General features: G+C 35.3%; 2 protein-coding genes across 2 annotated transcripts; both read left to right on the forward strand.

The window, feature by feature from the left end:
• Nucleotides 1-966: 966 nt before the first annotated feature.
• Nucleotides 967-4,287, forward strand: LOC123528748 (uncharacterized). The gene is made up of 2 exons (XM_045308712.2): nucleotides 967-1,908; nucleotides 2,260-4,287. The coding sequence occupies exons 1-2, from the start codon at nucleotides 1,440-1,442 to the stop codon at nucleotides 2,667-2,669; spliced, it is 879 nt and encodes a 292-aa protein (XP_045164647.1). The 5' UTR covers nucleotides 967-1,439; the 3' UTR covers nucleotides 2,670-4,287.
• Nucleotides 4,288-6,100: 1,813 nt separating this feature from the next.
• On the forward strand, nucleotides 6,101-8,443 carry LOC123528749 (uncharacterized). The gene is made up of 3 exons (XM_045308713.2): nucleotides 6,101-6,214; nucleotides 6,602-7,040; nucleotides 7,700-8,443. The coding sequence occupies exons 2-3, from the start codon at nucleotides 6,632-6,634 to the stop codon at nucleotides 8,101-8,103; spliced, it is 813 nt and encodes a 270-aa protein (XP_045164648.2). The 5' UTR covers nucleotides 6,101-6,214; nucleotides 6,602-6,631; the 3' UTR covers nucleotides 8,104-8,443.
• Nucleotides 8,444-23,472: the final 15,029 nt, after the last annotated feature.

Below are 23,472 nucleotides of genomic sequence, written 5' to 3' on the forward strand. Positions count from 1 at the left end.
TGACCTAGATATTATCAAGATAAAAATTCTGACCAATTTTCATGAAGATCCATTGAAATATATGGTCTCTAGAGAGATCAAAAGATTTTAATAATTTTAGATCTACTGACCTAGTTTTTGACCGCAGTTGACCCAGTTTCAAACTTGACCTAGATATCATCAAGATGAACATTCAGACCAACTTTCATACAGATCCCATGAAAAGTATGGCCTCTAGAGAGGTCACAAGGTTTTTTTATTATTTGACCTACTGACCTAGTTTTTTAAGGCACGTGACCCAGTTTCAAACTTGACCTAGATATCATCAAGGTGAACATTCTGACCAATTTTATGGAGACCCATTCACAAATATGGTCTCTAGAGAGGTCACAAGGTTTTTCTATTTTTAGACCTAATGACCTAGTTTTTGACCGCACATGACCCTGTTTTGAACTTGACCTAGATATCATCAAGATGAACATTCAGACCAATTTTCATACAGATCCAATGAAAAATATGGCCTTTAGAGAGGTCACAAGGTTTTTCTATTATTTGACCTACTGACCTAGTTTTTGACCGCAGGTGACCCACTTTCAAACCTGACCTAGATATCATCAAGGTGAACATTCTGACCAATTTTCATGAAGATCTCATGAAATATATGGCCTCTAGAGAGGTCACAAGGTTTTTCTATTTTTAAACCTAATGACCTAGTTTTTGACCGCACATGACCCAGTTTCGAAACTGACCTAGATATCATCAAGATGAACATTCAGACCAACTTTCATACAGATCCCATGAAAAATATGGCCTCTAGAGAGGTCACAAGGTTTTTCTATTATTTGACCTACTGACCTAGTTTTTTATGGCACGTGACCACAGTGTTCGAACTTGACCTAGAGATCAATTTCAAGATATGCATTTGAACGTTCACCTGACCAAATCTTTCATAAAGATCCCATGAAAAATGTAACCTCTAGAGTGGTCACAAGCAAAAGTTTATGGACGGACGGACGACGGACACCGCGCGATCACAAAAGCTCACCTTGTCACTTTGTGACAGGTGAGCTAAAAAAACATGAATGTATTTCATGTGTGCTTGTACATACTGTTGAAATTTAATATCTCAAACTCGCTGATCTATAAATTTTGGCTATCTCAAAGACATATTCAAGCCTTGTCCCAAAAACATGTGCACAAAGTATCATTTTAAGTCCAATTTCAGATATCACTAGATTCCTTAAAATTTGAGGTTCCAAGTTTCAACTGTATATATAAAACTAAACCTAGGCCTTTACATTGAACAAGTTAGTTGAGTTCTGGTTATCTCAAGGCAAAATTCCCGATCCATTTTGATACCAGATATCGAGTGTCAACTGTATTTATTATTATATCTTAACTGAATTACAAAACATCGTTTTGAGCAAACCTGAGCCTTTTACTTAAATCATATATTGATAATGGAGTTAACAAGAAGCTATATAACCCTTACACTGATCAAGGTTATAACTGGATTTATAGTACAGGAACCTGTTCAAAATGCCTCTCTACATGAAATGTATACAGCACTTAAATTGGAAATAGCTAGTTTATCTGTCAAAGCAGCAAGTCTACAGAAGGATTACAACACTGCAAAACTTGAAAACGACAACCTAAAGAAGGAACTAGCAAACCTGACACAGACCAGCACATTGGTTGAGACAGAACTTGCCAATACCAAAATAGAAAATACAGAACTTCGTGAACAACTACAAAATATATCTACAGAATTTTCAGCAATGCAGAGTACTCTCACATATTTAACTTCAGATCATCAACTTTTGAATCAGCAGTTTGTTGTTCTAAGTAATCTGTATTCAGAGTTGACGGAGAAGTTTGAGAACCTGACAAAGGACAACACTAGCAACCCTGAAACCAGTCTGTCCAACAGTATGTTAATCTTTATAATTTTTAAAATTTTCATCTTTAAATAGCATATTTACCCTTTTATAGTGACTGTGAGATAATTAAGTGATAAATTCTATTTCTACCCACTGAACACTACTCTCCCCCTTGTACGAGAAACTTATAATTATATAAGTAGACCTGAACTAAATTTGTTGTTCTGCCTACTTCACCAGTGTAATGACTTTTAAAAATCTTTAATTAATAAACAAAACATTCAAATTAAACAAGCTGGTTACGTTAATTGTTGGAAAATGAAAGGACTTTAAAATACATTTCCGAGTTTACTATGTGCATGTTAATGTAATTTAAAAAGTAAAATTATTCATTTTCCAGGTAAGGCAAGGGTCGGTTTCTCTGTTTCCTGGCCAGAAAGGGAACCATATGGCCAAACCCATGAAGGGCCTCTCAAGTTTTCAAACACATTTTATGATGATGATAATATGTACAATGGGACTTTAGGAAAATTTGTCTGCGAAATCCCTGGATTATATTTTTTCTCTTCAATGTTGATACGTCAAGTTGGTCAACACACGGCATCATCGTGTTACATTATGGTGAATGATGTAACTCTGACATACCTTGAGGGATATAGTTTTAACGCTTCTTACGGAAGTCCGTCAGCCACAGGGACCACCTTGTACCACATGCAAGCAGGAGACACAGCTTCCATAGGAAACTGTAGTAATGTTAATCAAATAGCAGGATATTCAAACTTCAATGGATTTCTTATAGATGCTGACTAAAATACAGACATCAAGTTAGTCAAAATGATGGTTATACATGTAATACTATGCCTTATAAAATGGCATTTGTTTAAATCATGAAGTAACTATACCATTATACAGATATGAGCTCATATTTATCTCATGTTTGTTGGGTTTTATGTCTTATATACCTATACCTATATCAATTCTATCAAAAATATGTCTTGTATTTCACAAGTAAATATGAACAGGCAGAAAAAAATTTCCGTATTGTACCTTTTTTATTGTATGTTGCCAGACTACATGTACATTAATATGCATGACCTGACACAATTTCATAAATAGCGCAAATAAATATTATAATAACCCTATTATATTGATACATTTCAAGAATTCAGGTCTTATGATGATCTACTTTTAACTTCCATCAAGAGTTCATAAGAAGTTGTTTAAATCTTTTATTAAGGACTCTCCCGGCCAGTGTTTGCAGTGCAGCTGAACAATTTGGCCAGATTGGAGAATTATCCATGCAAGGATGCTTTAGCTGATGGTCATGATCAACCTCCCTATTAAGTTTCATGATACTAGGCCCAAGCATTCTTGAGTTATTGTCCGGAAATGACTGAACTGTTCTGGGCCATTGTGACCTTGACCTTTTACCACAAAATCAATAGGGGATGCAAGGATGCTTTTATGCTCTAGTGGTTCATGAGAAGAGGCCATTTATTTTTTTTTTCTATTTTCAAGATTTTTCTATATTAAGTTCTTGACCAGCCTGTATGCTATGCTTATTAGACATTTACGGATTAAGTCTACGTGGACTGTGAACACCTAAGACGATCGATTTTTCAAGGGGACCGTCTCAACATGATAATTTTAATTTATGTTTGGTAGGAAAACATTCCTATAATGATGGTAAGGTCTGGCTTAATATGTCACTGCACAGGATAATATTTGGATTTGTCTGTCCGTCCGTCTGTTCGCCAAAGAAATGTTTTGTTATGCATATCGCAAAAAGTATTTGATCTAGCGTCATAACACTTTCCTGAAATGTTCTTCAATATTATAAGTTGCGCATCTGCGACAAAGTTGAAAAGATGAGCTAGTCTGATCGCAATGTATCCGTATTCCATCGTCGTCGTTGTGCAACATGAAAAAAAATCTAAACTGTGTAGGTTGGGATCAAAATGTAGGTCAGCAGGTAAAACATTGTGAAAACTGTAGGAAACGTAATATCTTGCATCTCCATTCCTTTGTTGTTATTATACGCCCGAAGGGACGTATTTTGGGATACCACAGGTGTTCATCTGGCCGTCTGTCTGTCTGTCTGTCTGTTTGTCTGTCTGTCCGTTAACAATATCGGATTTAAGGATTTTAAAAACACTTGAAACTTATGTTATCCACATCAAGAGGACGTGCTCAGCGCCTGTATCAGGTGGCTTGCTTTAAGGCCAAGGTCACACTTCGGGGTCAAGGTCATATGACTTTGTTTCGTGTCCGCTCTGTAACTCTTGATCTGTATGAGGGATTTTAAAGAAACATTACACAAATGACCACCACATCGAGTCGACGTGCAGAGTGCATGTTTTGGATGGCTAGATACAAGGTCAAGGTCACACTAAGGGGTCAAAGGTCATATAAGTTTCAAGTCAATAGCTTTGATAGAAACAGAGATATTTGACTTTATCACAAACTTTAACCAAAAATTATAAGTTAAAAGGGGCATAATTCTATCAAAATTCAATCAGAGTTATGGGGTTATTTCTCATGGTGAAGACTGCGATAGTAAATAACTATTATAAGTTTCAAGTCAATAGCTTTGATAGTAACAGAGATACTTGACTTTATCAAAAACTATAACGGAAAATGCTAAATCAAAAGGGGCATAATTCTGTAAAAAATTCTTCCTTGTGTAGACTTTGATAGTAAAAAGGTATTTTAAGTTTCAAGTCAATAGCTTTGTCAGTAACAGATATATTTGACTTTATCAAAAATTTTAAACCAACGGAGACGCCGACGCGAGTGTAATAGCTCTACTTTTTCTTCGAAAAGTCGAGCTAAAAACAGGCACATCCAAATTTATATTACCTACCGCATAGTGATGATATAATAACCCTATTGCCGTTATAAACTCTTTTTCATATCGCGCATAATATAATTAAACTATGTTGAGACGGTCCCCTTGAAAAATCTATCGCCTTAGGTGTCCACAGTCCACGTAGACTTAATCCGTAAATGTCTATTACTAAGGAATAGATACTCAATCATCAAGTTTGTCACTTCTATATGTTAATCACTTTGCTTTGAGTATATCAAAGTTAAATATTTGCCAGTTTTCACAAACAAATACTAAAAGTGAATTAAAATGAAAGACTTGAATCAAGTACATATTTTTACAGACTTATTACCAAGAAATGATATAGACTACAGACTGTTGCCATCAAAATGTGCATCATAATACTCAAGTTAAATAAATTAAACATTTTCTTGTAACCTTGTCTTTTGTCAGGAAATACTTTGATGTTTTTGAAAAAAAAAATAAGATCAAAGTCATTTGATCAGGTCCTTACAGGTAATTCAATTATCAGACTGAGTTCTATTTCCAGTAATTTTTGCATCAGTTTCATCCTAAAGACAAGTAATTATGGCAAAACTCACCAAAATATGTACATGTTGAATATTCAAAAAGAAAAGGGTGTCACATCTGAAGAAATTTATTATACAACAGTACAAAGCATACAATTCAACAACAAATTTGTACTTTTTCAAGCAGCTTTTATTAATCATACATTTCAATATTAAAATATTTTCAAATATTTCCGACTAAGGTTCAAACATTTGGATATTTGGATGTTTTAGAACTGACAATAACGTACCTTAAGCTGAATATTTGATTATTTGTTAACAGGCCTACTTATTCAGTGGTATCTATTGATACTAGAGATGAAGATTTTATATCATGCACTCATAAGTTCAAGTACTTGATAACTTAGTCTAGTTGAAGTTTCTAACTCCAAACTCAGCAGTCACAATGTACACATTTTACAATCGTATTAGGCCATACAAAATTTAGTTTGATGTTAGTGTGCCAAAACCTACTTACCAGGCTTGGAAAAGCAAACTGCTGATAAGCCTCCCCCCCACCCCAAAAAAAAAATATTGTTACTACTTGACAACTTTTATACCGATAAAAAATTAACCTGGGTTTAAGCAATGTTTTAAGCAACTGTAACATGTAAGCATTTATTCAACTGAAATAACCTTTAACTAATAATCCAGTAATGGATAGATTATGTCCAATGTGATTATGCATTCTATATATTTTCAGAAAGTCTTTTTCAATAAGACATGAGAACGTCTACCAGCTCGAGGACACTAAACACAGTGCATTAAGAATGGCCTTAATTATCAAATATAGTAGACGCAACTTGACCCCGATGGTTGACCTTTGCATTACAATACATAATGAGGCACAACTTATTATTGAAAAGGAGTGTACGTAAAACACGAGCTGCACGAGAAAAAGGAAATATAAATTTGTGTAAATATAAATTAGTGTATTGGAAATATTTAACTGATCAAATGTAAGTATATACTTTGATACTGTACTGTATACAAACTAATTCCATATAAATATACACGGCTACCCTAAGCACCCTTGATTTCTACAATGAAATAATCGATATGAATAATCAGCCTAAGGTCAACCATCATGGTCAAGTTGCGACTACTATATAATTTATCAATTTAATATACAAGTAACCACACAGTTAATCAAATGCAACTTTTATGTACCATATTTTTTTATTAAAAGTTATTTTAAACAAAATATACATTTGATAACATAAAAATAAGCATAATTTTGTGTCCAAACAATTTACAGATTAACAATACAGGAACACATGAGCATGTCTGTCTTTTCACTTCTATTTCTGTTTATAATAGTAAACGTTAATGGATTTATTGTACAGGAACCTATCTTTAATGCTTCTATACATGACATGTATACACAACTGAAACTAGAAATCGCAAATTTGGATACAGAGTTTGCAGGTCTGCACAACAATTTTGCAAATATGAGGACTGAAAATGTAAATCTTGGAACAGAATTGGTGAACCTAACAATGAGCTATGGATATTTTCGAAATGAACTTGAAAATATAACTACAGAGAATAATAAACATCATAGAGATCTACAAAATATATCAGTAGGACTTTCTACAATACAGAAAGCTGCAATGAATTTAACATCTGCATATCAGCAACAAGCAAAACAGTTTTCAGGTCTTGAATATCAGTACACAAAACTAAATGAGAAGTTTGAAAACCAGTCGACAGATAATAGTAATGCTAATTCTGGAACCAGTCAGGGTAACAAAGGCAACCTGACAAACAACAACATAACTAATGGTTAGTCATGCATTTGTTACTTTTGCTTATTTTTGAAATTCTAGTTAGTAAACAAGCCCTTATGATAAAATTTAAAGAGTAATAAGACATTTTTAGCTGATATTGTCAATATCAAAATGCAGCTTTTACTGTTTCTGTGTTTTATGTCACCATTCAACAGAATATTATGCCAGCTAAAAATGTATACTGGTATACTTCACCCCATTCACAAGCACTATATAGGTTCTAGCAAAATTTACAATTGAATTGCTTTAATGAAACCACGAGGCATTAGAAGGAAAATAGAAGAAAACATTAGAGCCATTTCTAGACAAATTCACAAAAATTGCTTTAATGAAACCAAGACATCATTGGAAATATCAGCAGAGAGGCAGTAAAATTAAAATCAAAGTCACATTTCAACAGTCTTACCAAGGACCTTACGTTAGCGGACAATATGGAAGAATACAAGAGCCAGTTCTAGACAAATTCACAAAAAAATTGCTTGGTTGAAACGAAGAGACATTAGAAAGAATTAAGATGGAAGAAACATACAACAAGCTAATGTATTTAAACATATATGTATCTCTATTTTTTGTTTGCTGCTGCTTGGTAAAATATGAGGATGTAAATAAATCTGATACCTATAGCTTTGCTGTATTAAAATATCTCTTTTTCAGTCACAAAGAGAGTTGGGTTTTCCGTTTCTATGCCAGAGAAGGCAACAATTGGCCGTGATGGACCTTTGAAGTTCACACATGCCATCTACAATGATAATGAGGCCTTCAACTTTACATCTGCCATGTTTGTTTGCAAAGTCCCAGGATTATACTTCTTTTCATCCACAATAATACGTGAAACAGGCGGTTACCCAGAATCCTTCTGTTACCTTATGATCAAGGGTTTTGCAAAAGCCTATCTCGGTGCCTATAGTTTTAAAGGATCAGATGGAAACCCGTCTGGGACTGCGTCTGTACTATATCACATGCAGGAAGGTGATACAGCTTATGTTGGAATGTGCGGTGTCATTCGACAAATTGCAAAATATTCAAATTTTAATGGATTTTTGATTCAGGCAGACTGACACTTCGTATTTCAGTACCACACTAACGTTAAATCATTTCATAAACGAAGTTTACAGAATATCGCAGTGAAAAAAAACTTGGGTATGCCTCAACAGTCTGTAATGCACTGTGTCAGGGTGGGGGTGGGAAGCTGTAATGGTCGGTGAGTCGTTATCTTACTGCTACACCCTCCTGCTGTTTTATGTAAAGCTTTTATACTGTATAAATATATTATGAACTATCCCATTCCTGGTCTGTTATAAACATCCCTTTTAAGGACTTAAACTTGATTGTTTGATTGCATTGAGTAGAACCGCTTCTCCTCAAATCTGCCATCGGCTTACAGTAAACATGAACACTTTTTACAGAACGTTTTTACTGAGCTGGTGTTGAAATGTAAAATTCATATCAAGGTAAGGTTACATTTCATAAGGTTTTGTGTAAAATTTGTCATAGTGTAGTTGAAAAGTAAAGATGGAAGAAAAACCGACATTATTTTTAAGTTCTCATGGCTAGAAAATTAGGGCTGAAAGGATAGAGTTACTGTAAAGACAGAAAGGATTCAAAGCATACTAAAATATACTGGAAGTGCGACAATCATTTGGGGGAGGGGACAAAGCATATGCTGCCCTAGACTCTCTAAATTGGATGGGGACCTAACACCATTGCCCCTAATCCCTCAATTTGAGTGAAAACAACAGAGACTTATTTCTATTTTTAATGCTCTTTTTATAGTTCTGTCTGTCGAGGACAAACTTGGAACGTTAACGTATTTGGAAACACCAGTGCAGAAGCATTGCAGTTCACTGTGTACTATTACTGTTGCAAATTGTTTGGTCTAAGAGGGTATGATGAACATTGCTCCCTACATCATGAACAGTTTAAAATTGGTGAGGACCAGAATGGAAAATGGATAGAACTAGAAGATGCTTTTGTAGAGAAGTGTGTGTCTCCCCTGATGCATAGTCATATAGGCAAGAAGTCAATATGGACAGGAGCAAAAGTCAAAGAGATACTGATGGTTGGCTGCAATAGGGATAATCTACTTGGCATGTCCGATCATCCCACTAAGTTTCAACATTCTGGGACTTGTGATTCTAAAGTTATGAACTGGAAATGGTTTTCCATCTTCAGGCCACTGTGACCCTGACCTTTGATCATTTACCCTAAAATCAGTAGGGGTCATCTACTCTGCATCTCCAATCATCCTTTTAAGTTTCAACATTCTGGGTCAAGTGATTCTCAAGTTACTGACCGGAAATGGTTTTCCATGTTCAGGTCCATGTGACATTGACCTTTAGTAGTGACCCTAAAATCAATAGGGGTCATCTACTCTGAATGACCAATCATCCTATGAAGTTTCAACATTCTGGATCAAGTGGTTCTCAAGTTATTGACCGGAAATGGTTTTCCAAGTTCAGGCCCCTGTGACATTGACCTTTAGCAGAGTGACTCCAAAATCAATAGGGGTCATCTATTCTGAATGTCTGGGGTCATCTATTCTGAATGTCCAATCATCGTATGAAGTTTCAACATTCTCGGTCAAGTAGTTCGTAAGTTATTTATCAGAAATGGTTTTCCATGTTCAGGCCTCTGTGACCTTGACCTGTAATGGAGTGACCACCAAAAACAATAGGGGCGTCTACTCCATAAGCTCTGCACTCCTATTACTTACGTTTGAAGCTTCTAGGTCAAATGGTACTCTAGTTACTGATCGGAAATGAAGAGTGACAGATAGACAGAAGGACTGACAAACAAGGCAAAGACAATATGTCTCCCCCTCTCCCCCAGACATAATTTACCGGCAAAACTTCTAAAACGCACACTGGTGGGCTCTGGCATGTTCGACTGGATAAAGAACATACCACATTATTGCTGCGAAGGTGAGTACTTAAGAAGAGGGCCAAGATGGCCCTAGGTCGCTCACCTGAGAAACACACCATAACAGTGTAAACATGTTTCACCTAATGATTTCATGGAAAAAATATTCTGACCAATTATCATTAAAATTGGAACAAAAATCTTGAGTATAAACAAGTATTTTCTTTGATTTGACCTAGTGACTTACTTTTTGACCACAGATGACCCATATTCGAAGTCCACCTAGATTTTATCAAGGCTATCATTCTGACCAAATTTCATGAAGATCAATTGAAAAATACAGCCTCTATGGCATACATAAGGCTTTTCTTTGATTTGACCTAGTGACCTAATTTTTGACCCCAGACTACCCATATTCAAACTTGACCTAGATTTCATCAAGGTAACAAATCTGACCAAATTTTATGAAAATCCAGTGTAAAATGCAGCCCCTATTGCATACACAAGGATTTTACTTGATTTGACCTAGTGACCTAGTTTTTGAACCCAGATGAACCATCTTCGAACTTGACCTAGATTTCATCAAGGCTATCATTCTGACAAAATTTTATGAAGATCAGTTGAAAAAAAAAAGCCTCTACCACATACACGAGGTTTTTCTTTGATTTAAACTAGTGACCTACTTTTTTAACCTAGATGATTCCAAATCTACCTAGATTTTATCAAGGAAATCATTCTAACTTAATTTCAGGAAGATCAATTGAAAAATACAGCCTCTATTGCATACACAAGGTTTTCCTTTGACTTGATCTAGTGACCTACTTTTTGAATACAGATGACCCATATTTGAAATCAACCTAGATTTCATCAAGGCAATCATTCTAATCAAATTTCATGAACATCAATAGAAAAATAAAGCCTCTATCGCATACACAACGTTTTTCTTTGATTTGACCAAGTGACCTACTTTTTGACCCCAGATGACCCATATTCAAACTTGACCTAGATTTCATCAAGGCAATCATTCTAACCAAATTTCATGAAGATCAGTTGAAAAATACAGTCTCTATCGCATACACAATGTATTTCTTTGATTTGACCTAGTGACCTACATGTACTAAATGACCCAAGTTGACCCATATTCAAACCTGACCTAAATTTAATAAAGGCAATCATTCTGACATAATTTCAGGAAGATCAATTGAAAAATATAGCCTCTATCGCATATACAGTTTTTCTTTGATTTGACCTAGTGACCTACTTTTTGACCCCAGATGACCCATGTTCAAATCTGACCTAGATTTCAGCAATGCAATCAGTCTGACTTAATTTCATGAAGATCAATTGAAAAATACAGCCTCTATCGCATACACAAGGTTTTTCTTTAATTTGACCTAGTGACCTACTTTTTGACCTCAGATGACCCATTTTCAAGCTCTGCTTAGATATCATAAAGGTTATCATTCTGACTTAATTTCATGAAGATCAGTTGAAATATACAGCCTCTATGGCTTACACAAGGTTTTCCTTTGATTTGACCTAGTGACCTATTTTTTGATCCTGGATGACCCATATTCGAACCTGACCTAGGTTTCACCAAGGCATTCATTCTGGCCAAAATTCATGAAGATTAATTGAACAAGAGCTGTCCGTAAGACAGCCAAGCTCGACTATTCGAAATATTGTCACAGAAGCAGGGAATTATTACCCAAAATGTTAAATAACAAAAGAGTTTTAAGTTTGAAACGGGACATAATTTGACCAAAATGCATATCAGAGTTATGGGACTTGATGCTATCAACTAGTTTAATAACCCCGAAGAAACATGTTAAGTTTCAATTCCATATCTGCATTAGTTTTGGAGATAGTAACTTGCATGTAAAACTTTAACCAGAATTTTCTAAATCCAAAAGGGGGCATAATTTGCTCAAAATACATGTTAAGAGTTATGGAACTTGACCCAGTGAGGTTGGTAACTGACCTAGAAAAAGAATAAATAAGTTTCAAAGCTATATGCCTTTTGGTAATAGCTGTATGTACTTGCACGCAAAACTTTAACCAGGCTTTTCTAAGTCCAAAAGGGGGCATAATTTGCCCAAAATACATGTCAGAGTTATGGGACTTGATTTTATCAACTAGTTTTATAACCCCGAAGACACATGTGAAGTTTCAATTTAATATCTGCATTAGTTTTGGAGATAGTAACTTGCATGTAAAACTTTAACCAGGATTTTCTAAGTCCAAAAGGGGGCATAATTTGGCCAAAATACATGTCAGAGTTATGGGACTTGACCCAGTGAGGTAGGTAATTGATCTAGAAAAAGAAAAAATAAGTTTCAAATCTATATGCCTTTTAGTAATAGCTGTATGTACTTGCACGCAAAACTTTAACCAAAATTTTCTAAGTACAAAAGGGGGCATAATTTGGCCAAAATGAAGGTCAGAGTTATGGGACTTGGTGCTATCAACTAGTTTTATAACCCCGAAGACACATGTGAAGTTTCAATTCAATATCTGCATTAGTTTTGGAGATAGTAACTTGCATGTAAAACTTTAACCAGAATTTTCTAAATCCAAAAGGGGGCATAATTTGCTCAAAATACATGTTAGAGTTATGGAACTTGACCCAGTGAGGTTGGTAATTGACCTAGAAAAAGAATAAATAAGTTTCAAAGCTATATGCCTTTAAATGATAGCTGTATGTACTTGCATGCAAAAACTTAACCAAGGTGTGACGCCGACGCCGACGCCAACGCCGACGCCAGGGTGAGTAGAACAGCTAGACTATTCTTCAAATAGTCGAGCTAAAAATACACCCTCTAGCGCATACACAAGGTTTTCATTAGATTTGACCTAGTGACTTAGTTTTTAAACCCAGATAACCCATTTTCGAACTCGACCTAGATTTGATCAAGGTTATCATTCTGACCAAAATTCATGAAGACTTATTGAAAAATACACCCTCTATAGCATACACAAGGTTTTTCTTTGATTTGACATAGTGACCTAGTTTTTGATCACAGATGACCCATTTTCAAACTCTGCCTAGATTTTATCAAGGTCATTATTCTGACTAAAATTCATGAAGATCAATTGAAAAATAGTTTTTTGATCTAGTTTTTGACCCCAGATGACGCATTTTTGAACTCGGCCTAAATATTATCAAGGATATCACTCTGATTAAATTTCATGAAGATCAAATGAAAAATACAGCCTCTATGGCATACACAAGGTTTTCCTTTGATTTGACCTAGTGACCTACATTCTGTATGACCAATATTCGAACTTGACCTAGATTTCACCAAGGCTTTCATTCTGACCAAAATTCATGAAGATTAAATGAAAAATACACCCTCTATCGCATACACAAGGTTTTTCTTAGATTTGACCTAGTGGCCTAGTTTTTGATCCATGATGACCCATTTTCTAATTCGACCTAGATTTAATCAAGGTAATCATTCTGACCAAAATTCATGAAGACTTATTGAAAAATACACCCTCTATAGCATACACAAAGTTTTTCTTTGATTTGACATAGTGACCTAGTTTTTGAACCCAGATGACCCATTTTCAAAATCTGCCTAGATTTTATCAAGGTTATCATTCTGACCAAAATTCATGAAGATCAATTGAAAAATACAGCCTCTATAGCATACACAAGGTTTTTCTTTGATCTGACCTAGTGACCTAGTTTTTGACCCAGATGACCCATTTTCTAACTCAGCCTACATTTCATCAAGGTAATCATTCTGACCAAATTTCATGAGATCAGTTGAAAAATACAGCCTCTATCGCATACATAAGCTAAATGTTGACAAACACTCGACAGACCGACGCCGGACAGTGAGCAATCACAAATGCTCTGGTGATCTTAAGAAGTTTCAATATAAGCTATTTATAGTAACAACGAAGGGAAGTAATTCTGAACCAGGGACCTGGTTCTTGCACAAGACACTCTATCTCAAGATGGTGAACAATTGTGCCAAGTTACATCAAAATCCCGCTATGCATGAGGAAGAAATGCTCTGGACAAGGTTGTCATTCTTGTATCTGATATTTGACCTCTAAGTGTGACCTTCACCTCAGACGTAGGGACCCGGTTCATGCGCTTGACACTCCATCACATGATAGTGAACAATTGTGCCTAGTTACATCAAAATCCCTCAATGCATGAAGAAGAAATGCTCCCGACAAAGTCATTCTGACCTTTGATAATTTGACCTTTGACCTCTAAATGTGACCTTTATCTTAGGCCTAGGGACCTGGTTCTTGCGCATGACACTCAATCTTATGATGGTGAACATTTGTGCCAAGTTACATCAAAATCCCTCAATGTATGAAGAAGAAATGCTCTGGACAAAGTCATTCTTGAATTTGACCTCTAAGTGTGACTTTGTCCTTAGACCTAGGGACCTGGTTCTTGCGCACGACATTCCGTCTCATGATGGTGAACATTTGTGCCAAGTTACATCAAAATCCCTCCATGCATGAAGAAGAAATGCTCCGGACATATTTTGTAGACGCCTACCACCCGTCAAGGGCATTCCCATCTTTCAGTGTATAACAAGAGCACTGCCTTGTGGGTGCCGACGCTCATCTTATTTTTTTGTGTAATAGAAAAATTTTCCTACCCATGATTTTCTAAGTCCAAAAGGGCTATAATTCTTGCAAAAAGCAGGATAGATTTATTTTTCTTGATGTACAGAGTCAGCTTATGATTGTAAACAACTGTTGCAAGTTTCAAATCCATAGCTTTGATAGTTTAGGAGAAAAGTTTACCTAAACATAAAACTTAACCAATACATCTGATATTTTCTAAGTCCAAAAAGGGCCATAATTCTTGCAAAAAGCTGGACAGAGTTATGCTTCATGCTGTACATGGTCAGCTTATGGTGGTGAACAAGTGTTGCAAGTTTTAAAGCAATAGCTTTGATAGTTATGAGAAAAGCTGGCCTCAACATAAAACTTAACCAAGAAATCCAATTTTCTAAGTCCAAAAAAAAGGGGCAATAATTCTTGAAAACAGCAGGATGGAGTTATGTTTCTTGATGTACAGGGTCAGCTTATGATGGTGAACAAGTGTTGCAAGCTTCAAAGCAATAGCTTTGATAGTTTAGAAGAAAAGTTTACCTAAACATAAAACTTAACCAATAAATCTGATATTTTCTAAGTCCAAAAGGGGCCATAATTCTTGCAAAAAGCAGGACAGAGTTATGTTTCTTGCTGAACATGGTCAGCTTATGATGGTGAACAAGTGTTGCAAGTTTTAAAGCAATAGCTTTCATAGTTTATGAGAAAAGCTGACCTAAACATAAAACTTAACCAAGAAATCTGATTTTCTAAGTCCAAAAGGGGCAATAATTCTTGCAAAAAGCAGGATGGGGTAACATTTCTTGCTATACAGGGTCAGCTTTGATGGTGAACAAGAGTTGCAAGTTTGAAAGCAATACCTTAGATAGGTTATGAGAAAAGCTGACCTAAACATAAAACTTAACCAGGCAATGCCAACGCCAATCAAGTGATGACAATAACTCATTTTTTTTTCCAAAAATCAGAATGATGAGCTGAAAAACACATGTATTATACTTTATCATAGAAAAGGGAATTAATTAAATGTACAATAAAAAAACTCTCTTCGATGTCTTTGACCTTGACATTTCAGAGTGGGGTCTGGGTATTGCACAACACACTTGCCTTGTGATCATGCATACTTAAGCCAAGTTGTTTGAATATACAATCAGGTATAAAAAAGTTTAACATTACTATCCAAAACTTGACCTAGAGGTCTTGTTCTATAATTATGCATTATATAATCTGGTCATTTTACTTCAATATCCATCTAGCAAAGTGAGGACAAGAATGACCTATTATCTGTGATCTGTGAAATACTTGCCTAATTTAAGAATAGTTTTCCAGACACACTCCTGACAAAGTTAAAGGAGATTAACACATGGAGACACTAAAAATCAATGATGCATTTTTACTTTTTTTTTCAATATTTAGTTACCTTGTCAAACTTGGACTTTTCCATTTCTCTGTATAGTTATATGGCTATATTTAACTGCCATGAACTGTAATAAGCACAGTAAAACTGAGTACGTGTCAGTTTAAGTTCACAGAAACCTGTTAAATTTAGTTACACCAGAACAAGTTCGAAAGCACTGTGTTGCACTTAGATGTTAATCATTTGGGTACATTTCTACTAGACTAGGTGCATTTGTTATAGTTCAGTTATGAAGTCAGCAATATTTTCGCACTTTTGATAATGGAACGGTCCATTAGTTAGGTAATGTTATCCAGTTACGGAAATTAGGCAAAGTAAATTGTGCTGAATTCCCTAATCCACAGAAGTGTCTATAAACTGAACTCTCAAAGGTCAAATTCAAGCTCTACTTAAAGTACTACAGCAGTAAGAAGTGACAATAGTCTATTGTCAAAATATAAACGCACAAAGACGGTGTTTTGCAGTTGAACATGCTGTTGATGTCAATGCTGCTGATGATGAAGAGGATGATGTTAGTGATGGTAATAGGGAAGGGGAGCTAAAGGAACTACAGTGAAACCCATGTAGAGCAACACCCTTTTGGAGATACAAATATTGACTGTTATGTAGTGGTTGTTCTGGAGAGGTTAATTTGATATTATATTTCAGCTTAGGGAAATTCTGATGATGTTGTTATAGAGAGGTTTTTGCTTAAGAGAGGGCCACTCTCGAGAGGCTGTGCTGTATTCTGAAAGATTTTAAGGCCTGAAGATAAAACTATTGCAGTTAAACGTACTCATGATGATGATGATGATGATGATGATGATGATAATGGTGGTGGTGGTGATGATGGTAAAGACAGAGGTGATGATCATGATGCTGGTGATAATGGTGGTGATAAAGATGCTGATGGTGGTGGTAATGATGACAATGATGATGATGGTGGTTGTGTTGCAATGAGAGATAAAATAATCTAAAAAAAATTAAGGCATGATAATAAAGTTGTTGCAGTTTAGCAAGTTGTTAATTTATTACAATGATGATGGTGTTGGTGGTAGTGAAAAAAGTGATGATGGTGGTAGTGATGATGATGACAATGATGATATTGGGGTGGGCCGGTGGTTCTCTCTGTTCTCCGTTTGTTCTGGGGGCTTTATCTCACTCTGTCCCTCTGGTCAGATCGCTCTGTGTCTGTACTAGTAGAGGATGAATTTCGTGCCCTGTGTGACTGCGTTTGCTATATGTAAAGCGCCTTTGAATGTGTTTATCATGAAAAGGGCGCAATATAAAACCGGTACAATAATAATAATAATAATAATAATATTGCTGTCGGAGGCTCTAAAATTACTAATTACAAAGAGTTTAAGTCTTTAAAGTTGTTGCAGTTTAATATGTTGCTGGTATTGATGATGATGATGATGATGATGATGATGATAATGATGATAAACTGATTACCAGTTTCAAGTAATAAGTAAAACAAGAGTGCCAGACTTAGAAAAAATACGCCCGTCTTAATATTCAGTTACGAATCATAAATATTTTGAGTAATTCAAGGGCCATAACCCAAGAGGGCCTGGGGCAATTTGAGTGGTTATTAATCTTGGAAGAGATATTATGCCTATGAACATTGTCACCAAGTTTGGTGAAGATCGGATGAAAACTGTTTGACTTAGAGGGCGAACATTAGGCTAAGTTCAAAGATTCTGAGTAATTCAAGAGCCATAATCTAAGAGTACCTAGGGCGATTTGGCTGGTTATCGAACTTGGCCGAGATATTATGCCCATAAACATTGTCAGCAAATCTGGTGAATTTAGGATGAAAACTGTTCAACTTAGAAAGCAGATATGCTTTTGGACATTCTTTTTACCATTCTATAGAATTTTATTTAAACCCTTGACTTCATAAAACAGGTATGGTATGTGAAATGAGTCAGGTTAAATTTTTTTTAATGAACTTTGCTTTGTTACTAGTTTCAGACAGTTTGTTCAGGTTAGAGTTTAACTGGGTAAGACTGATGAAGATTCCATTTAGAGGTAGAGGTAGATTGGGGTTCATGTTTTCAAGAAACATCTAAAAAATTGTACTTGGAAGATCAGGCTAGATCTTTCTAACCAGCACCAGGTGAAGATGTAAGATACAACATGATGTAGATCAGCATTATTATCTTTGCATGAATATTTTACCTCTCAACCATTCTAACTTGTCAATTTTTTACAGACATCTCCACTGAGTCTGCACGTTAAAGTGTAAAGTACGACAACACAGTACCTATTTATAAATGACTTTTTGTTTTAAGGTCATACAAAAACTATGCCTGACAGAATTTAAAGAGGCTTGGCACCAGATTTTAGCATCTTCCTATGGACAATTCCATTATTTTAACAGGTATAATAGCATAATCCACTTTATTATTGGGATTGTCTAACAGAGAAATGATGAAAGTACAAAATATCTCTGTTTGCAGTTAATAATTAATACGACATGAAACATGACACATGTGTATTTTTTCCCATGAAAATAAAACTCCACTGGTTAAAATCAATAAATGGTTTGACATCTCGTCGCGTGAGTGGAACGATGCTCTATCTACCATTTTTTAAACGTGGCGAAAATCGCTTCCAAAGTTTAACTCTTGTCTAGTTTCTTTATTTCTGGGCGAAAATGGTGATAAATATATCTGCTTGTTCCTTGCGCTTAGTTCTTTCAGACTGTAAATGCTTTTAAATACATTTCGTTTTTACTTTTCTGCATTTATACATTTTTCACTTTGGAGATAGAGCAAATTTGGCAAAAATAGAAAAAAATGTTAAAGGTGTATTGCTCTATCGGGAGATAGAGCACTGTGAATTTACAAAATTGGACATAGAGCCAGATAATATTTATTACACTTGTATATTGAAAATAGTGCGAGAGCTCTTAAACAGTAATGACAGTCACTGTACTCATTTTAAAATTAAAGGAGGATTGGATTTGGTTTTAGTATTATCAAACTGACACGATATCATAGGCCATATTGCAACTTTCAAGATTTTCTTTGAGGAGGAGGACTCTAGTTGGCACGCGCGGATACCTGGGTATATGACCTTCTTCGTGTCAACTGGATGGCCTCCCCTCATGAAAAAGCTAGATTTCAAACAGTGGTGAGGGGCAGGTGTTCAAAGTCAGAAGATTTGGACTGATTTGCAAAGGTTTTACCATGCTGTCCGTACTGTTCAGGGTTAACTGAACTGCTATGCTATAGACTTAATCGGCTATTAAACTAGGCACATTGGTCCTACTTATTTGCAGATGGGTATTTGTAAACCATATCGTAGTATTATGTTAAACAGAAAGATTTTGAAGTTTAATTACTCAGTAACCGCAATCATTATTGTCAGCAATGAACAAAGATCTAAAATCTTTTTTAGTCGTAACTATTCTATTTGCCAATTACAACTTGCTTTTCATTACGCTGAGTAAGATTTTCCGTGTTTTGTTATCAGTTGGCATTAAGGTTGATATAATACTAAACATTATAACAATACCTAATGACATTGTCTTTGCATCTAAATATTCTCAGTAATAACTGTATTCTTTCACAAAACGACAGTTTTTATATTATGTTCAAATTTTGCATGTAACTGTACTTGTCAGTCATACCAGTTCTCTTTTACACAACACAATCAATGTTATATTCATGTCTCTTTTTTAGCTATTAAAAAAGGTTGATTGTACGGCGTCTATCGTCCGTCTTCCTGCGTCAACATTGTACTTAATTTTTTTCTCCTCTGAAACTACTGGTCAGTAGAATTTTTGGGAAGATTTGATCAAATGATTAATCTTGGCCCCTTTAAGGGCAGCTACTGCCAGCTAGAGCAAAAAAAAATAGGAAAAACATTTAAGGAACTTCTCATGAACCGCTTGATAGATCTTTATCAAACATAGTCTGTAGCATCATTATAACATCCTCTCCCAAACTGGTTCAAATGGGGACGATTGGCTCTTTTTAGGGGTTACCATAGCTAAAATTGGAAATTCCCTTAAATGATGTTATCTCATGAACCACACAATGGATCTTCTTCAAACTTGATTTGTAGCATTATTATAAGAACCTTCGCCAAAATTGTTCTGTTAGGGGCACTTGGTCTGTTAGAGTTCAAAACAGAAATACCTTTAAACGACTACTCATGAACCATTTGATGGATATTCACCAAACTTGGTCTAGAGACCAGTATAAGGTCCTTTCTCAAATTTGTTTGATTAAGGGCACTTTGCCCCTCTTAGGGGCAACTAGAAATATAAATATATTCTGGTCATGAATCGCTGGATGGATCTTCATCAGAGATGGCCGGTGGCATCATTAGAGGGCTCTCTCTCAATTGTATTCAAACGGAGACTGTTTGCTCATTCTAGGGCTAAAATCAAAAATATTTCTAATGACTACTTCTAATGAACCACTCAATTGACTGTCATCATTCTCGGTCCGTAGCATCATTATATTGCCCCCTCCATTTTTTTTAATTGTGGGTTGGGGTGGGGGAGCGCATGGCCCTCTAAGGGACCACTAGACCTAAAGCTACAAATGCCTTTAAATGACTACTTTTCAACCGCTTGATGGATCTTCATCAAACTTTTATTAGGTCCTTTAACTAATTTATTCAATTAGTGTAGCCTCTTTTTGGGGCTGCTAGAGTTGCAAAATAGAGATACCTTTTACTAAATTCCTCTCTAACTCCTGAATGGGTCTTCATAAAACCTTGTCCAGAGCATCATTATAAAGTCTTTTACCATGTTATGTCTTATATAAAATCTATTCAAATAGGGACACTTTGGCCCTTTTAGGGACCACTAGAGTTGAAAAAGAAATAACATTAGATTATTTCTTTCGATAGTTATGCTTTGGTGCATGACAGCAAAATGATAATAAAAAATAATGAACAGGTTAAAGGATTTTCACCAAACCTAGTTAGAAGCAAAGTCAGATGGTTAAGGTTCAGTTGAAGGACTTAGGCCCATTTAGGCCTCTTGTTAACTTTTCACACAATTAAATTAAGGCTCAAAGATATTACATCGCAAATAATATGTCCCGGTCATACCTTTCATACTAATCTTATTGTATATATTCCATTTAGTTTCTGCATGTTGTTCTCAAACCTGGTGGCATACATTTCAACTTAATGCGGAGTATCATAACAAGAATTCATAGCATTTATTTTGCAACTAAACATTTGCAGTCACAGCACACATGTTTCATATTTGGTAGAGTTACATCATGTGATACTTTAATAGTTTTGTGGCATTGATTTTGATTTACACCAACCATTTGTAATAACTGACTACTTACAATTCTAAGAAACATATATATCTATCTCTCTTCACAAACGCAATCGTTTTTTTATATTCCTTACAGTTTCTCTTCATGTACGTACTTTCATTTAGTGAATTGAATTTCAGCATTGCATTCCTTGTTTGATATTTGACATTGTTTTTTAAGTATTTAATTTTCAATTTTCTCTGTTGTCAAGGGTTGCAAGTTGAACGATAGGATTTGTGCGTCTGGAAGTAGGGATATTGTACTGCCAGTTCTTGTTGTCTTACGAATACTAAATTCAGCAAAATTTGCATAGTTAAAAAAGTGATCAACAAAAAAAAATAGTTAGCCCCTTACTGTAACTTTGTAACGTAACATATGTTCTGTTTTTGATTTTATTTCTACTGCTCTTAATAGACAATAACTTACTATCACAAATTTGCTTCTCGGAAACATGTTTGCAAATACTGTTGTTATATTCAGTGGTATTTCTTAAGATACAGCTTCAGAATGACGAAAATAGTTTCTATCCGAAATACACATCAATAAGGTCTGTTGCAAATCTTGCATGTATTGTCTACCTACAGCTTAATTGACAATGATATGTGTTTGTATTAGCAATAAAATGATAAAATAACCTGTATAAGCAATCTCACCTATGGCTAGCCAATGCATGTCGTGTAGATAGGCATTCTAAGTATATTTCAAACATGCTACAACTATGCCTATCCGCCATATTTTGTTGTGATCACATGCATGTAACTGTGCTTTCTATTGGTTAAAATGGAGTTAGAGCAATTCTGGATTAAGTTAAATGGAGATAGAACACTCCTTTACAAAGTCTAATGATGATCACATGATATTAGTTTATGTGTATGATTGGTCAGAATAATTTTAAACATTACAGTGCTTTAAGTCCTGGAGATAGAGTACTTTAATCGTTACTGTTACAATCAAACAGAGGACATGGAGCAAAGTATTACGCAGGATCTTTCTGTATGACGTCAAATGTTACGTTTTCTTGCTCCAGAACGATAGAGCTCGGCGAGACAAACAAAATGATGTAAAAATCTCATTTTTTCAAAAAATGGAGATAGAGCACTATAAGAATCAGGCGACGATCTGATAAATGGTTAATTTTGAGGTTTGAGAGTTCAATTTATCGACTAGTCTGCCATTAGGGAAATTGACATGATTTACTTTGCCTTATTTAGGTAAAAATCGCTATGGTACTGAATAACACTACCTAAATAATGTTCCATTATTAAAGCACAAAAACATCGCTGACCTCGAAATCGGGTAAGGACTATTATCCAGTGAAATCAAACAAAAAAATTGTTTTTTCACATTTGTGGACAGTAGCATGACCTCCGATCCAACAAAGAAATGCTGCATGTAATTATGTCAGAGTTGTTTCGCGAAAATCATTTCTTCTTGCTTTTTTTCCTCTAGTTAATTGTTTATGGATGACATAACATCATAAACCTAGTGAAATCTACAGAAATATTACACAAGATAGCCATGGTGGCCCTTAGATGCTTGCCTTACCTCAACTTCTTGACTTTGAATACATTGTATGATTCACTGAATCATGAATGGTAATAACTGTTTAATATAAACAAGAGATCACAGAGTGATCTTGGCGCCCACCAATGTGCTATTTTTGAGTGTTCCAAATTTCAAGACTTATTGACTAGCTCAAGGTCAAATTTCATTTCCGTACACAACACTGTGCATGTGGTCCAAATTCGAAAGCTGTAGCTTGAGAAATGTGAAAGTAGGTCACTAGATCAATTTCAAGGACAAAGTTCTTTGTAGACAAAACTATGCATGTGCATCAAGTTTGAAGGCTGTAGTTTGAGAAATATGAAAGTAGGTCACTAGGTCAATCTTAAGGTCAAAGTTTATTTCGGTACAAAAAACTATGCAAGTGGTCCAAATTTGAAGGCTGTAGCTTGAGAAATGTGAAAGTAGGTCACTAGGTCAAAATCAAGGTTAAATTACACTTCTGAACACAAATCTATGCATGTGGTCTAAATTTAAAGCCTGTACCTTCAAAAATGTGAAAGTAGGTCACTAGGTCAAAATCAAGGTCAAATTTTATTCTGGAACAATGAACTATACATGTGGTCCAAATTTAAAGCCTGTACCTTCAAAAATGTGAAAGTAGGTCACTAGGTCAATGTAAAGGCCAAAGTTTGTTTCAGTACACAAAACTATGCATGTGGTCCAAATTTGAAGGCTGAAGCTTGAGAAATGTGAAAGTAGGTCAATAGGTCAAAATCAAGGTCAAA

This window comes from Mercenaria mercenaria, chromosome 13 (genome assembly GCF_021730395.1).
Source record: "Mercenaria mercenaria strain notata chromosome 13, MADL_Memer_1, whole genome shotgun sequence".
Classification (NCBI taxonomy): Eukaryota; Metazoa; Mollusca; class Bivalvia; order Venerida; family Veneridae; genus Mercenaria; species Mercenaria mercenaria.

Excerpts from the sequence above, each read along its gene's own strand:
- LOC123528749 (XM_045308713.2), top strand. The coding sequence starts at position 6,632 with ATGTATACACAACTGAAACTAGAAATCGCAAATTTGGATACAGAGTTT. Across the intron at positions 7,041-7,699 it reads AAACAACAACATAACTAATG|TCACAAAGAGAGTTGGGTTT; the intron begins GTTAGTCATGCA and ends TCTCTTTTTCAG.
- LOC123528748 (XM_045308712.2), top strand. The coding sequence starts at position 1,440 with ATGGAGTTAACAAGAAGCTATATAACCCTTACACTGATCAAGGTTATA. Across the intron at positions 1,909-2,259 it reads TGAAACCAGTCTGTCCAACA|GTAAGGCAAGGGTCGGTTTC; the intron begins GTATGTTAATCT and ends TTCATTTTCCAG.